The 14,846-nt window shown below is 43.3% G+C and overlaps 1 protein-coding gene across 2 annotated transcripts in view; it reads right to left on the bottom strand.

Moving 5' to 3' along the window:
• Positions 1-14,846, bottom strand: part of LOC118390032 (E3 ubiquitin-protein ligase TRIM37-like) — a 36,005-nt gene that overhangs the window by 14,801 nt on the left and 6,358 nt on the right. For both annotated transcript variants that reach the window (XM_035780172.2, XM_035780170.2), the window contains exons 5-17: positions 14,497-14,613; positions 10,511-10,598; positions 10,270-10,392; positions 9,886-10,009; positions 9,714-9,781; positions 6,754-6,878; positions 6,363-6,413; positions 5,933-6,014; positions 3,689-3,765; positions 3,434-3,613; positions 3,212-3,326; positions 2,916-3,116; positions 1,884-2,020 (exon numbers count right to left, since the gene is read on the bottom strand). In XM_035780172.2, coding sequence (XP_035636065.1) covers positions 1,884-2,020; positions 2,916-3,116; positions 3,212-3,326; positions 3,434-3,613; positions 3,689-3,765; positions 5,933-6,014; positions 6,363-6,413; positions 6,754-6,878; positions 9,714-9,781; positions 9,886-10,009; positions 10,270-10,392; positions 10,511-10,598; positions 14,497-14,613 — 1,488 coding nt within the window. The remainder of the gene's footprint in view (positions 1-1,883; positions 2,021-2,915; positions 3,117-3,211; positions 3,327-3,433; positions 3,614-3,688; positions 3,766-5,932; positions 6,015-6,362; positions 6,414-6,753; positions 6,879-9,713; positions 9,782-9,885; positions 10,010-10,269; positions 10,393-10,510; positions 10,599-14,496; positions 14,614-14,846) is intronic.

Consider the following 14,846-nt stretch of genomic DNA (forward strand, 5'->3'; position numbering starts at 1 on the left):
TCAACTGTGGGAGCAATTATTAGGAAATGGAAGACATACAAGACCACTGATAATCTCCCTCGATCTGGGGCTCCACGCAAGATCTCACCCCGCGGGGTCAAAATGATCACAAGAACAGTGAGCAAAAATCCCAGAACCACACGGGGGGACCTAGTGAATGACTTGCAGAGAGCTGTGACCAAAGTAACAAAGCCTACCATCAGTAACACACTACGCCGCTGCTTAACGCATGAGGAAATAGACATTTGCAACATGATGTCGTCACAATAACAAAAGCGAATCCATGGGTTTGACTAGTCAGATTCGCAGGTATTTGAGCAACTGAATCTCCACTACTAGGCCTATCTGCTTGTCTGTTTGTTTAGCGGAGAATCAAATATGTTCCCTGTGACAAAACCTGCTTAAAGCGGTGACAATCCTAAAGTAAAAACACAACCTCCCGAAATTCCCCTGATAGCTAGGTGCAAGTCGAGATAAAGTGGCCAACAAGCTAGCTGACATCTTTCCTTGGTAAGATAAAACAAATGTAATGTTCACTAGTCTGTAGGCTAATAACCTCATATTTTAGGCCTACATTTAAACTAAGCTACATCAACAAATTGTGTGGTGACAGACATTTTCAGTTGATTAAATTGTGACAACTACAACAAGAAACCATTAGATTCCTGTCCATATTTTACGCTGATGTTATGTGCTTTTAAATAGCATTTCCGGTTTGAATGGGAATACCGTGATAGGGTTGCAATTTTCCCAGGAAAGATAATTGGTTGATTTTCTAGAAAATATTCAACCCTAGTGTATGTGTATGAGTGTGCGTGGTTGGAGCTGGAGAGCTTCGTGTTGTTTTTTTGCACTCAGCCAGGCAGTATGAGGAGCAGTGATGACTCACTGATGGCTCATCTGGTGAGCTCACAGTGAGGGGGTGGAGAATAAAGAGAAAGAACATGTGAGACTAAGGCTCCAGCAACAGCCCTTCACTCCACACACAGTCTTCTTCGGGCTCAGGGGTTTGAAAACACGTTGATGAAGTACGCATACACGACTCACATCAAAACTACACTCTGTCTAACTAGCACATTCCAGGTTGGGACAGAGGGACACCAAAACAAGTCATTGTAATGATAAGATCGATGTAATGATCGAGAGCATCCTGACCGATTGCATCACCACCTGGCATGACAACTGCTCGGCATCTGACCGTAAGGCGCTACAGAGGGCAGTGAGTACGGCACAGTACATCACTGGGGTCAAGCTTCCTGACATCCAGGAGTTATAATACTATACCGTGTCAGAGAAAGGCCCCAAAAATTGCCAGACGGCAGTCACCCAAGTCGGACTGTTCTCTCTGCTACCGCACAGCAAGCGGTACCGGAGCGCCAAGTCTAGGACCAAAAGGCTCCTTTAACAGCTTCTACCCCCAAGCCATAAGTCTGCTGAACAATTAATAAAATGGCCACTGGATTATTTACATTGACCCCCCCATCCATTTGTTTTTACACTGCTGCTACTCGCTGGTTATTATATATGCATAGTCACTTTACCCCTACCTACATGTACAAATTACCTCAACTAACCTGTACCCCCGCACATTAACTCAATACCGGTACCCCCTGTATATAGCCTCAGTATTGTTATTTTACTTTAGTTTATTTGGTAAATAATTCCTTCTCTCTTTTTTTACTGCATTGTTGGTTTAGGGCTTGTAAGTAAGTATTTCACAGTAGGGTCTACTACACCTGTTGTATTCGGAGCATGTGACAAATAAAGTTTGATTTGAGGATGTGGATATAATTTCTGCATTTCCCCCCCTCCAAATAATTGGGGGACTAAAACTAGAGAGAAAGCTCTGTGGTTAGGGGTGACAGTGGCGCTAGGTCACTCACATGGTCTCCTCGTCGATGTCGTTCTCCTCTGTGTTGCTCGTTGCCGTGGAGCTGCCCGAGGTGCTGCTACCGTCCAGAGGGTTCACCTCCTCGTCCCCCGTCAGACAGTCCACTTCCAAGTCCCCATCAGACAGCTCCTGACCACACCGTTAGCGCAGCATTTACATAAAAGCATTCCGTGCTTAACCTCTGACACAGCTTTTCCTACTCTGCTGTGTTTGATCTTCATCTGATAAAATAGTGCATGCTTAAAGTCCCCATCAGACAGCTCATAACTATACTTTACCATTAATGTAACATTAGCGCAATGTTCAGACAACATGCAGCCTAGAGCTCAGCTGCTGACACAGCAAGCATTTCTCCTCTATTGTGCCCCATCTCCCTCTTGAGACACCTTATGATAATGCATGCTGAGGTCAGCCCTTAAGTAGGACGAGAGACATTTTAGGTGGAAAAGGGGCAGAATGATTAAGTGTTTCTGAAATCTAATTTCATCCAGTGCTATAGACAGGTTGTTTTTATAATGCCATTCATTTTCATCTGAGAAATATTATATGCTTCCTGGATTTTTATGTAACAATGTTTCGACCCCAGTGGTTATGTGAATACAGGGGAGCAACTTTCACTGGGGGTGGGGGTTTGAAATTACATTTTTGTCCCCCCCCCAGTTTTATCATTGGAATGTGATACAAAACGAGGCAACGGTGTGCTTTAGGACCCTGCGGACGTCTCCGAGCGAGCGGTGTATATATATATATATATATATTATATCCTCCCCATTTCTAAAACCAAAGCTGCTCCCCTGTGTAAATACAAAGGAGACTATCGTATCCACACAACATTTAACTGTTTCGACCATTGGGCTGGAGACCTACATAGCTATAAAACTTAAGAGTTTCTAATCAGTGTGTTTGGGTACTATGATCATGTGTTGCGTGCACCATCTTGAATCACCAATACAGGGTGAACCTCTGTGGTCATCATGAATATGGATGAATATGATGACAAAGTGCTAATGTATGAGTGACTCACATTGGAGTCATCGTGCTGGGTCTTCTCCTCCTCCTCCTCGTCTTCCACTTTGGTCTCAGTGGCAGTGGTCTGGCAGCCATCCTCAGCCACGGGACCTTTCCCTGAGCGGGAGTCTCTCTCCGAGGTCGAGGTGCCCAGGCGCCGGTCAGGAGGGGACGAGCTACGAGACTTTTGCCTACGGAACAGCTCAATGGCCAGCCTCTGACAACATGGAGAAATAATTTGCAATGAGTTAACGCAAATCATTTTAGTTTAGATTAATTAGAGATTCATTTGTGGTGATCTAAAACCCACACCTCTTTGAGGTTGTTGATCTGCTGGATGTAGCTGGACTGGGCTGACTCCAGCTGGCTGATGTACCAGTACTGGTCTCTGCACTTCTGGAAGAAGGTGGGCGAACGCACCTGATACCTGTTCAGGGGAGAAAAGTCAACTCAGCAGTCAAAAATGACTCCAATGAAGACACTAAACCCAGAGTTAGAAATGGCATCTTTCTCTCTATTAGTATTAGTGGTAACCTGAGGACCAGGGTGTCAGTCTGCATGTTGAGGTAGCCCTCGCTGGCCAACAGGTCCAGTCTGAAGAATCGATTGTAGCCCCAGCACTCCCCCACCTCAAAGTCTGATGCAAACTCCCTGATGATGTTCTTAGTGGGGTCACTGGAGGCCTGATGGACCATCTCCACACGGTACTCATATCTATAGACACAGAAAATACACACGTTGAAGGTGACAAATTCAAATGAAAATGACAATAATTTTACAAAAACATACTTTGAGGTTTCAGGGAGTCCTGCAGATAGTTCCAAGAAAACGGACAGATAGTTGCCGCGCACCACACCGTTGCCATCCTGAAGGGAAAAACAAACACACAATATAGCTGCAAGCAGCAAGCAGGGGTTCAAGCTGGATCGGATTTATCTCTAGAGAAACTGTGCAATGTTCACATTGAGTTGACAGAAAAAAACTGAACAAAATGGAATTCAAATAATTGAATCGACATCGGTCAATTTTGGTTAATTTAGCAGCACCAGTTCTCAAAGTTAAATACTTTACACGTCTTCTTCTCCAGAACCAAATGGACCGATTGGTACATAGCATCTATGTACCCATGTCTTGAAATCCTATATTTTCCAGGACTCCAGCTCAAACAATATGGCCGCTTTAAAAAAAAAAAAATGTATATAATATATATATATATATAAAATAAACAGGTTTTTTTCATGCAAGCTCATTGGCTATGAGCCAATGAGCTTGCATTAATGTTTTTTCCTGTCCAACAGCGCTACGATGTGGCCAAACTGAACCATAATTTACAGCTTAGCTAGACTCATATCCCTGAACATGTGTGCCAAATTTCATCACTCTGACTCAAACAGATCAAGAGATATAAACATGTGCCCGTTAGAGCATCATCATGTGGTCGATTTGAATGTGCTTGCATATATTTGGGACATATGTACCAAGTTGTTACAATACGATCATCAGTGTCTGATTTATATGCCAGACCATGCCCACAATAATGTTTATTGGTCAGTAGCGGCCAAGTTGTTTGATATACTAGTGTGTCATTTAGCATTAAGAGACCTTGGTCCAGAGGTCATATATCAAGTGCAGATTGGTCCTTTCGGTGCCAGAGTAGCATAAAGTTTAATTCACAAAATTGTAAATGGCAGAAAATCCATCATGGCGGACCTTATGGGTTCGAGGCAAATTTGTTCCTTGGGAAGAGACGGACCTATGTTCAAATTGCATGGGAGGGTGTGGCCTTGATGCACCCTTCTAGCCCTTACGATCTCACTGGAATTAAAAATGTTTCAGCAAATTGGCAGAAGGAACATAATAAATATAGCTGCAAGGAGCAATGTTGGGATTCAAGCTGTGGGCACATCGCTCTAGAGCTACTTCTGTACTCTTTATCACGCTTGCCAAATACCACAAATCAGATCATGCAACATGCATACTTTGGACTATTTTTTATGATATTGACTACTTTAAACTTTTTCTCCAAAACCGCTAGACTGATCGGCACCAAATGTGGTATATATATAATCTATCTTCAAACACAATATTTTCCAAGACTCTTACTCAAACAATATGGCCGCAATAACCTTGCATTAATTATTATTTGTCCAACAGAACCCCCATGCGGCCAAACTGAACCATACGTTACAGATTAGCTAGACTCATAGCATGTGTGCCAAATTTCATCACCAAGCCAAACAGATGGAGAGATATAAACATGTGCCGTTTTAGCTCCAACACAGTCGATCTGAATATGCTTGCATATGTTGAGTCTTGACAGTGTTTTGAACAAGTTTGGTTAATACAAGTATTAATGTCTGATTGATATATATTAATGTGCCAGGCAACACTCACATGAACGTTTATTGGTCAGTAGCACCATGTTGTTTGACATGCTAGTCTGGAAAATATTCAGTTGAGACCTTGGTCCATAGATGCCATGTGAAGGTTAATCCAGATGGTCCCAGAGGATATGTGATTTAAGTGTTTTTCACAAAATTCAAAATGCTGTAAAATCCATTATGACGGACCTCCTGGGTCCTTGACGCAAGTTTGTTCCTTGTGAGAAGAGGGACCTATGCACTGAATTTCAGGACCCTAGGTTATATGGGGTGAGGCGCAATACCCTTCAGAGTATGCAATTTCAAGTGCCTGTTATAGCGCCACCTTGTGGCCAATTGGCATTTATCATCATGTCAAGTTGCACCCTCTGCCTTACCATCTCACAGGAATTTGCATTTTCCCTGTAAGAAGAACCAGTATAATAATAATAAACCAGAAGAAACCAGCGTCACTGCTTGAACCCATAATTATGGTGAACATTAAACCAGAGAGTTTTTCACAATCTCCAATATTGACAACTTAGTTATGATAAAGGTGACATATCAAATCTAGTAGTTAGAGTAAGATACGATGAACATAAGAGATCATTAGTAGTTTAGTAGCAATTACTACTAAGTATTAGAGAACACACAATTGTTGGTGTTTACTCACTGGATAAACCTTGAGTCTCCAGCAGATGCCAGATATCTGGAGTGGGGGGCTATAGACGGGATCTGCCCTCTGTCTCAGGGTGCTGTAAGGACAACGCAACACACAGGCAGAAAAACAAGTCAGATAAGAGGAACCCATTCATTAAAAAATACAATTTCAATTGCTTCTTGGTGAAGTGTCACAACGAGAGAGAAATTGCTCATCATGGGCCGACGTGTCCCTGGTTGCCTTAATTAGCAGCTGGAACATAAGCACTTAATCAGAGCCTTGGACCTGGCAACCCCAAATAAAGTATGAGCAACCCAATGGGGTACTTTGTACTATTTTCCAAGAAACAGAAGCTAAAAGATGTTTTGTTTGATGTTCAAAGACTGTCGATTTCTATTCCTTGTGCATACACAAGCTCATATCCAAACATTTTCAAGACTACCTGAAGTTGGCCAGAACAAAAGTGCTTGAGTCATAGGCAGGAACCAGCTCACTGTGGAGAGAGAAAGTTGTTCCGTAATTACACTTCTCAATGTCATGAAATATCCATTAAAAGCATAACAATATCTTGCTGCATTATGAATAATCCAAATGGAAATGTATATCTAACCATACAAAATTGAACATCTATATCTAAAAGTGGATCCTCTTTTCTCTGACGACAATTAAAAATAAAATACAAACACAGCTACAACAGTCTAAGAGGGTCCAGAGCATTTTTTTTTCTTAAATTAAGCTCTCTAGTCACAGGATCTGTGGTTTAGTACAGTACCTAGAAAGGTGTGCAGGTACAGTATAATGGTTTAGTGAAGTAGGTTTAGTTAGTATGTTACCTGGTGAAGTCGGGAGGGACTGGAGTGGTGACAAAGGACTGCATGGGCTTGCGGTGAACCTGCTGGAACATCAGTAGGATCTCTGGGCTCTTGGAGATCAACTCGCTCTTACTGCAGGAGCGCAGCTGTAGGGCAGAGAACCACACACAATTGAAGAACTTTGCAGAGCAACACCTGACCACCACTCCCCCTTCACCCTCACTCTTAACACATCGCATTTCACTGGAGGCATGACACACTCAAGGTAAAGTTTGACAGGCGATGAAAAAGCCTAGGTTGTGACTTCAGAGAGGTGAATTCATAAGAAAACACATGTGTGAAGGTTTGAGAACAGCTGATAGTCATTTGAGGAAAGACAATGTAAAAAGCATTAAAAGACCCTAAGAAAAGTCCTGAAAGATATACATGGCAGAATGTGTGAACAGTTGAAGCCAGGACACCCATTCTCTCAGGGCACTGGTGACCATTGAATTTAGGCTGTTTTGAAATAAAGAAATCTCTGGCCTGTGAAATGGCCAGGATCATCAAGCTCTTGTCAATCGTTGACTCATCTCACCATAAAATCTTGGTGTTTTTCACAAGTTTCAAATCAGGGAGAACGCACCTGGTTTTTTAAAGTTTCAAATCAGTTCGCTCAGAAAACAAAAAGTGAATATCAGTAGTCTGAAGTTCCTTCCTACCTTTTCTCCCTTTCTTTATCTGCACTGATGTGAATGAACTGGACAGGTGAAAGCACATTGTGGTCATGAACATCACTGCTTTGACCATCCTGTCTGTTCAGGGCAAGTGCAGATGAAGAGGATATGAAAAGACAGAAAGCCTCTAGACAATTGGTGGCTCAGTGCCTCCTCTCGCTCAGCTTCCTGCTACCCAAAGTAGAGGTCGACGATTATGATTTTTCAACACTATTGGAGGACCAAGAAAAGCAGATACCGATTAATCGGACGATTTTTTAAATGTATTTATTTGTAAATGACAATTACAACAATACTGAATGAACACTTAGTTTAATTAATATAATACATCAATAAAATCAATTTAGCCTCAAATAAATAATCAAACATGTTAAATTTGGTTTAAATAATGCAAAAACAAAGTATTGGTGAAGAAAGTAAAAATGCAATATGTGCCGTGTAAAAAAGCTAACGTTTAAGTTCCTTGCTCAGAACATATGAAAGCTGGTGGTTCCTTTTAACATGAGTCTTCAATATTCCCAGGTAAGAAGTTTTAAGTTGTAGTTATTATAGGACTATTTCTCTCTATACCAATTGTATTTCATATACCTTTGACTATTGGACATTCTTATAGGCACTTGAGTATTGCCATTGTAACAGTATAGCTTCCGTCCCTCTCCTCGCCCCTACCTGGGCTCGAACCAGGAACACATTGACAACAGCTACCCTCGAAACATCGTTACCCATCGCTCCACAAAAGCCGCAGCCCTTGCAGAGCAAGGGGAACAACTACTTCAAGTTCTCAGAGCGAGTGACGTCACCGATTGAAACGCTATTAGCGCGCACCCCGCTAACTAGCTCCGGAGTTGATAGGCTTGAAGTCATAAACAGCTCAATGCTTGAAGCATAGCGAAGAGCTGCTAACAAACGCACAAAAGTGCTGTATGAATGAATGCTTACGAGCCTGCTGCTGCCTACCACCGCTCAGTCAGACTGCTCGATCAAATATCAAATTATAGACTTAGTTATAATATCACACAGAAATACGAGCATTAGGTCATTAATATGGTCGAATCCGGAAACTATCATTTCAAAAACAAAACGTTTTTTTTTCAGTGAAATTACGGAACAGTTCCGTATTTTATCTAATGGGTGGCATCCATAAGTGTAAATATTCCTGTTACATTGCACAACCTTCAATGTTATGTCATAATTACGTAAAATTCTGGCAAATTAGTTCGCAACGAGCCAGGCAGCCCAAACTGTTGCATATACCCTGACTGCGTGCAATGAACGCAAGAGAAGTGACACAATTTCCCTAGTTTAATATTGCCTGCTAACCTGGATTATTTAACTAAATATACGGATTTAATAAAATATACTTCTGTGTATTGATTTTAAGAAAGCCGTTGATGTTTATGGTTAGGTACATTCGTGCAACAATTGTGCTTTTTTCGCAAAGGCACTTTTGTTAAATCATCCCCCGTTTGGCAAAGTTGGCTGTCTTTGTTAGGAATAAATAGTCTTCACACAGTTCGCAACGAGCCAGGCGGCCAAAACTGCTGCAAATACCCTGTCTCTGTTGCACAGAACGCAAGAGAAGTGACACAATTGACCTAGTTAAAAGATATTCATGTAAGCAGGAAATTTTAACTAAAATATATTTATCAAAAATATGTAATTGTGTTTTGATTTTAAGCAAGGCGTTGATGTTTATGGTTATCCGTTTGGTGAAGTAGGCTATGATTCAATGATAAACTAACAGGCACCGCATCGATTATATGCAATACAGGACAAGCTAGATAAACTAGTAATATCATCAACCATGTGTATGTAGTTAACTAATGATTATGTTAAGATTAAAAAACAATCAAAGAAAATATGTTTAAAGCTAGCTAGCACCTTACCGTGGCTCCTTGTTGCACTCGCATAAGAGGTATCCAGCCTGCCATGCAGTCTCCTCGCGGAGTGCAATGTAATCTGCCATGATCGGTGTCCAAAAATGACGATTACCGATTGTTATGAAAACGGCCCTAATTAAATCGGCCATTCTGATTAATCGGTCGACCTCTAACCCAGAGTGCGGTGTGGCGTGCCAGACTGCCACCGAAAACTCACTTCCCACTCTCCTCCTAAACACCTGCCTCCACAAACCACAAGACAACACAGTATGTCCTGCAAGAAACACACCATCTCAAGCAGGTACAACACATTCCAATCCACTTGTAGTGCTACCTACGGCATTCCTGGTGTTAAATATTTTTTAAATGGTACAAGTTCACATACCTGATGTTCCACCTCCTGCAGGAGAGACTCCAGTAGCTCAGTCTCTTGGGTGAGGGAAGTCTTCTGACCTGTTGGGAGAGGACATTTTCATATACAAATAATATTTTAGTGACATAGAAGGGCATTACAGTGACAAGAGAGAAACACAAATGGTGTCATGAAATTTGCGTACCCATGAGGGTGATGAGTTTGTTTTTGAGCTGGTTGTCGAGACGGGCAATCATCATCTCTACTGCATTACGAATCTCTCGCACTCGCTCGTCTTTGGCCCCTCGCACTGCTTCCACGTTCCTCTCCTGAGAGAACCCGAAAACATATGTTGAATTAAGGCAGACGGTTGCGGCATTATAATGTATTTTGGTGGAACGGTAACTTCATCTGTCATCACAGAGGGATAGAGTGGAGGAGGCATCCCATCACAACAGAGGCAAATTAGCTGTAGTGCCCTTGTGCCATCTAGTGGCAAAATTCAGCAGTGTGCAATAGTGATATTGATACTATTTTCTCATGTGTGCTTCTAACCAAGCTAAAAAGAAAAAGAAACAGTGCCTCTCACCACCTCCTGCACCAAGCTGATGAGCTCCATAAGGCGGCGGCGGAGCTTGGCCACCTCCTCGTTCACCTTGGACACGTGCTGCTCGTAGATCTCAGCCAGAGGCTTGAAGGTGTGGCCGCCATGCTTGGGGAAGGAAAAGGGGTGAAGATCAAAATACAGGAATGGACTGACTGAGCACTTGTTTTGTTATACCAAAGGGATGTGGGGCTTGACTGAGAACACTCCTCTGTGGGCCACTTACCATGCCTCCCCACAGAGCACATTGGTGGCAGATGCACTTCTTACAGGTCCAGCAGAACACACTGAGTTTCTCATGGTGGTTCTCACACCTGTAGACAAACCATAGAAAACTGACACATCTAGACCCTCTGGAATCTCTTTTCAACACATTTTAAGTCACATTAAGCAGGTTTCGATCCAACCTTTTATTGCGAGTATAGTACATGTCGGACATAAAAAAGTGTCACGACAGGCCTGATGGAAATTCAAATTGTCAAACAAAACACACTTGACAATGTGGGCAATTTTTTTGCTGGGGAAATAGATTATGCAACAAGTGCTTCATTCTATAGCTAGAGGACTCCTGATATCTCCAGGAGTGATAAGTATAATTTTTATCTGTTGTCTAGTACTCTCTTTTTGCTTGCTAGGACATTATTTTAAGTGCTGCCCGTCTTCGCATTAGCCTACTTGGTGTGTGAACTGCGACTACTCAAAACTTGCAGGTGGTTCTTGACACATCTAAGGGGCAGGGCAATTTGTGACTTGTTTTGGTAATCAGTGGTTGTATTGGACGGGGAGTGGTTTCTCCTCTCCTAGGCATTCAGCAATAAGTGTTAGTACTTCAGTCTCCCCTGTTTTCTCAACGGCAGCTGTAAGCGGCGGTCGAGTCAGTCTCGTCCCCGAAACAAAGACTGCTCTGCCGAGGTGTTCGGAAGGCTCCACACCACTCTCTCGCTTGAGAATCTTACCAAGTTATTTTCTGATGATCTCATTTGGCCCTTTTGTAGCTCTGGCAACTATGCGTGTTTTCTATTCAATGTTCGCTCCTCTCCCTGTAAGCTTTACAGACTCCTCTCTCCCCCCCACTTGGCTTCAACTCTTCTAATATACCGTAATTTCCGGACTATAAACCGCTACTTTATTCCCACACTTTGAACCTTGCGTTTTATAAGTTTATACAATGACGCGGCTAATTTATGGATTTCTCCCGCTTTCGCAAGATTCATGCCGCCGCCAAAAAACTGAGCACCGTCACATAATGTGACGTAAATCGAGCGCGCTCAAACTTCCCATCATTCTGATTACGGTAGTAATTTTGTCATGGCAAAGACAGAGAAATGCATATAATGCAGCTTTCAAGTTGAAGGCGATCGATCTGGCTGTTGGAAAAGGAAATAGAGCTGCTGCATGGCAGCTTGGCCTTAATGAGTCGATTATAAGACTTTGTAAACAGCAGCGTGAGGAACTGACTCAGTGCAAAAAGACAAACCTTTCAGAGGGAAGAAAAGCAGATGGCCCAAAGTATTTGCAGCCACTCGACATCAGTGTAAATCGTGCATTTAAGGTGGAGCTCCGTGTTCAGTGGGAGGCTTGGATGACAAGTGGGGAGAAATCCTTCACTAAAACGGGCCGCATGCGAAGAGCAACTTATGGTCAAGTCTGCCAGTGGGTCCTGACAGCGCGGAGCATTGTCAAAAAATCCACTATCATCAACAGGTTTCGAAAGGCTGGACTGCTGCGTGTTGTAGGGGCAGCATGAGCTCAGCGGGGTATTTGCCTCCGGATGAAGGTGACGAGAGCGACAATGAAAACGATCCAACATCGGATGAAGCAATCCTGAGGCTATTCAACTCCGACACCGAAGGAGATGACTTCAGTGGTTTCAGTGCACAGGAGGAGGCTTGGTAGACTACTGTTTTAATTTTTGTTACAATCCGTGTTTCGTTAAAGCCCATTAATTTTTTTGTTACAAGCCGTGTTTCGTTTAAAGGCTGTGTAAAGTTCATTTGTTTCAATGTACCGGTAGGCACCTGCGGCTTATAGACATGTGCGGCTTATTTATGTACAAAATACATATTTTTTTATAATTCAGTGGGTGCGGTTTATATTCAGGTGCGCTTAATAGTCCAGCAATTACGGTAGTGTACCCTGCATGTACAACCCAGGTGGAATTGCGGGTCCCTGGCAGCGGTTGGAACTGCCAATCTGCGGCCAAGAGCGCCAAGTTCATCTCACAGTATGCTGCCCTTCAATCCCTTGACTTTATATATTTTTTCACCCCAGAGAACACTGCTACTCCAGCTGCTCTCTTCATCTGACTACATTTTTTCCTCATAGTCCAAGAGCATCTGGTCTTCGCGGTGGTAGCATAGGGGTATTCATTTCTCATATATTTCTCCTAAATTCTCTTTTTCCCCTCCGTCACCTGGCATTCAAATGAAGAGATTGACATGCTGTCACTTGTCTACTCAAGCTTAACATTGTTGTCATCCATCGCCCTCCAAGTGCACTTGGAGAGTTCCTCAATGAGCTTGACACCTTGATGAGCTCATTTCCTGATGATGGCTCACTGCTCTTAGTACTTGGCAACTTCAACCTCCCGATGTATGCCTTTAATTAGTTTATTTTCAAAGCTCGCTTTCCCCTCCTTGCCTTTTGACCTCACCCTTTTCCAATCCCTTCCAACTCACAAGACAGGCAATTTTCTTGATCTCATCTTTACTAGTGGCTGTTAGCCTACAAATCTAACTACAACTCCCTCCCCCACTGTCTCCTTTTCCTAGCCACTCAGCCTCTTCGACCCTACCCTCCCCCTTTCCACATCTTATGAAAAAATGGAAATCTAAACTTTTGGAGGACCTATCATCCTTTCACTCTCTCTTCTTTATCTTCTTTTGCTCTGCATCTGTTGCTAGAGCCACTATCACTCTAAATTTCAAGCTTCTTCCTTTAGCCCCAGGAAACTCGGCTCAGTCATATCCTCACATGGTGTCTCCTATCATTGCTATGCGGATGACACTCAACTACTTTTCTCCTTCCCCTCTTCTGAGACCCAGGTGACGCATCTCTGCGTGCCTGGAAGATATCTCAGATTGGATGTCAGCCCACCACCTCAAGCTCGAAAAGACTGAGCTGCTCTTCCTCCCGAGGAAGGCTTGCCCGCTCAAAGACCACTCCATCATAGTTGACTTCTCCACAGTGTCGCCCTCCCAGAGTACTGAGAACCATGGAATGACCCTGAACAACACCGTGTCGTTCTCTGCAAACATCAAAGCAGTACCATGCTCCTGCAAGTTCAAGCTCTACAACCCTACCTCATTCAGTCCTAATCCAGGCACTTGTCATCTCAAGTCTGGACTACTGCAACTGGCTGTTGGCTGGGCTCCCCGCTTGTGCCATCAAACCCTTGCAACTTATCCAGAACGCTGCAGCCCGCCTTGTTTTCAACCTTCCCAAGTTCTCCCATGTCACCCAGCTCCTCCACACACTCCATTGGCTTCCAGTCGAAGGTCGCATCCACTACAAGACCATAGTGCCTGCCTCCAGAGCAACAAGAGGAACTGCCCCTCCCTACCTCCAGGCTATGCTCAAACCCTACACCTCAACCCGAGCACTCAGTTCTGCCACCTCTGGTCTCTTGGCCCTCCCATCCCCACAGGAAGGCAGCTCCCGCTCTGCCCAGTCCAAGCTCTTCTCTGTTCTGGCACACCAATGATGGAGCCAGCTTCCCCCTGAAGCTAGGACAGCAGAGTCCCTGCCCATCTTCCGAAAACACCAGAAAACCCCACCTCTACAAAAAATATCTTATACGACCAAGAGCTTTTTTGTGAACTTCGTCATGAGACTTTTTATCCGAAACAAGTTTGTTTGAATGGAACACACCTCGTTTTATGCCGATTTTAGAATATTCACTTTCAAATTGGATGGAAACCTAGAGCCAAACAACAAGCCATTTATAAACTCAGCCCACTTTACAATGTGCTGGGCCTTTCACATTTCTAAGCTGAAAGGACACATTGTCCTAGGTTGCTTTTGCCTCATACCGCATTTAGTTTAATGGGGCCCAGGTTGTGTTTGAGGTCTTCAATTCTAACAGAAATATAGGGTATGGATAGAGAGGGGGAGCGAGGGCAGAGAGAGAGAGACAGAGAGAAAGAAAGATGTGGTAGTGATGAATGGGTCAAAGGGGAGCGAGGGATGGAAAGGAGGGATGCTGGGGCTCACTTGTCCTTGTCGTTCTCCTCGTGTTTGGAGAGATTGCAGAGCTGCAGAGTGTCCAGCTGCTGGGTAACCTCTTCAGCCCAGCGGCAGTTCACCAACTCCCGCAGCTGCAGTGGTGCCCTGGAGACAGACACACACACACGGTCATACACAGACATGATCGGTCTTGAAAAATAATGTCCCCTAAATGGTGGCTACAGCCTAAGTCTATCCAAAACCATCTAAATCAAACAATTTTGACAAAGGAACAGTTACATACAGATCTCAAAGTTCAGTATTCCTTAAGATTTATTTAAAAATGTTTCTTTTAGTATCATTAATACTGGCATTAGATCAGTCCTCACTGAATTTTT

Source organism: Oncorhynchus keta, chromosome 11 (assembly GCF_023373465.1).
Source record: "Oncorhynchus keta strain PuntledgeMale-10-30-2019 chromosome 11, Oket_V2, whole genome shotgun sequence".
Lineage (NCBI taxonomy): Eukaryota > Metazoa > Chordata > Actinopteri > Salmoniformes > Salmonidae > Oncorhynchus > Oncorhynchus keta.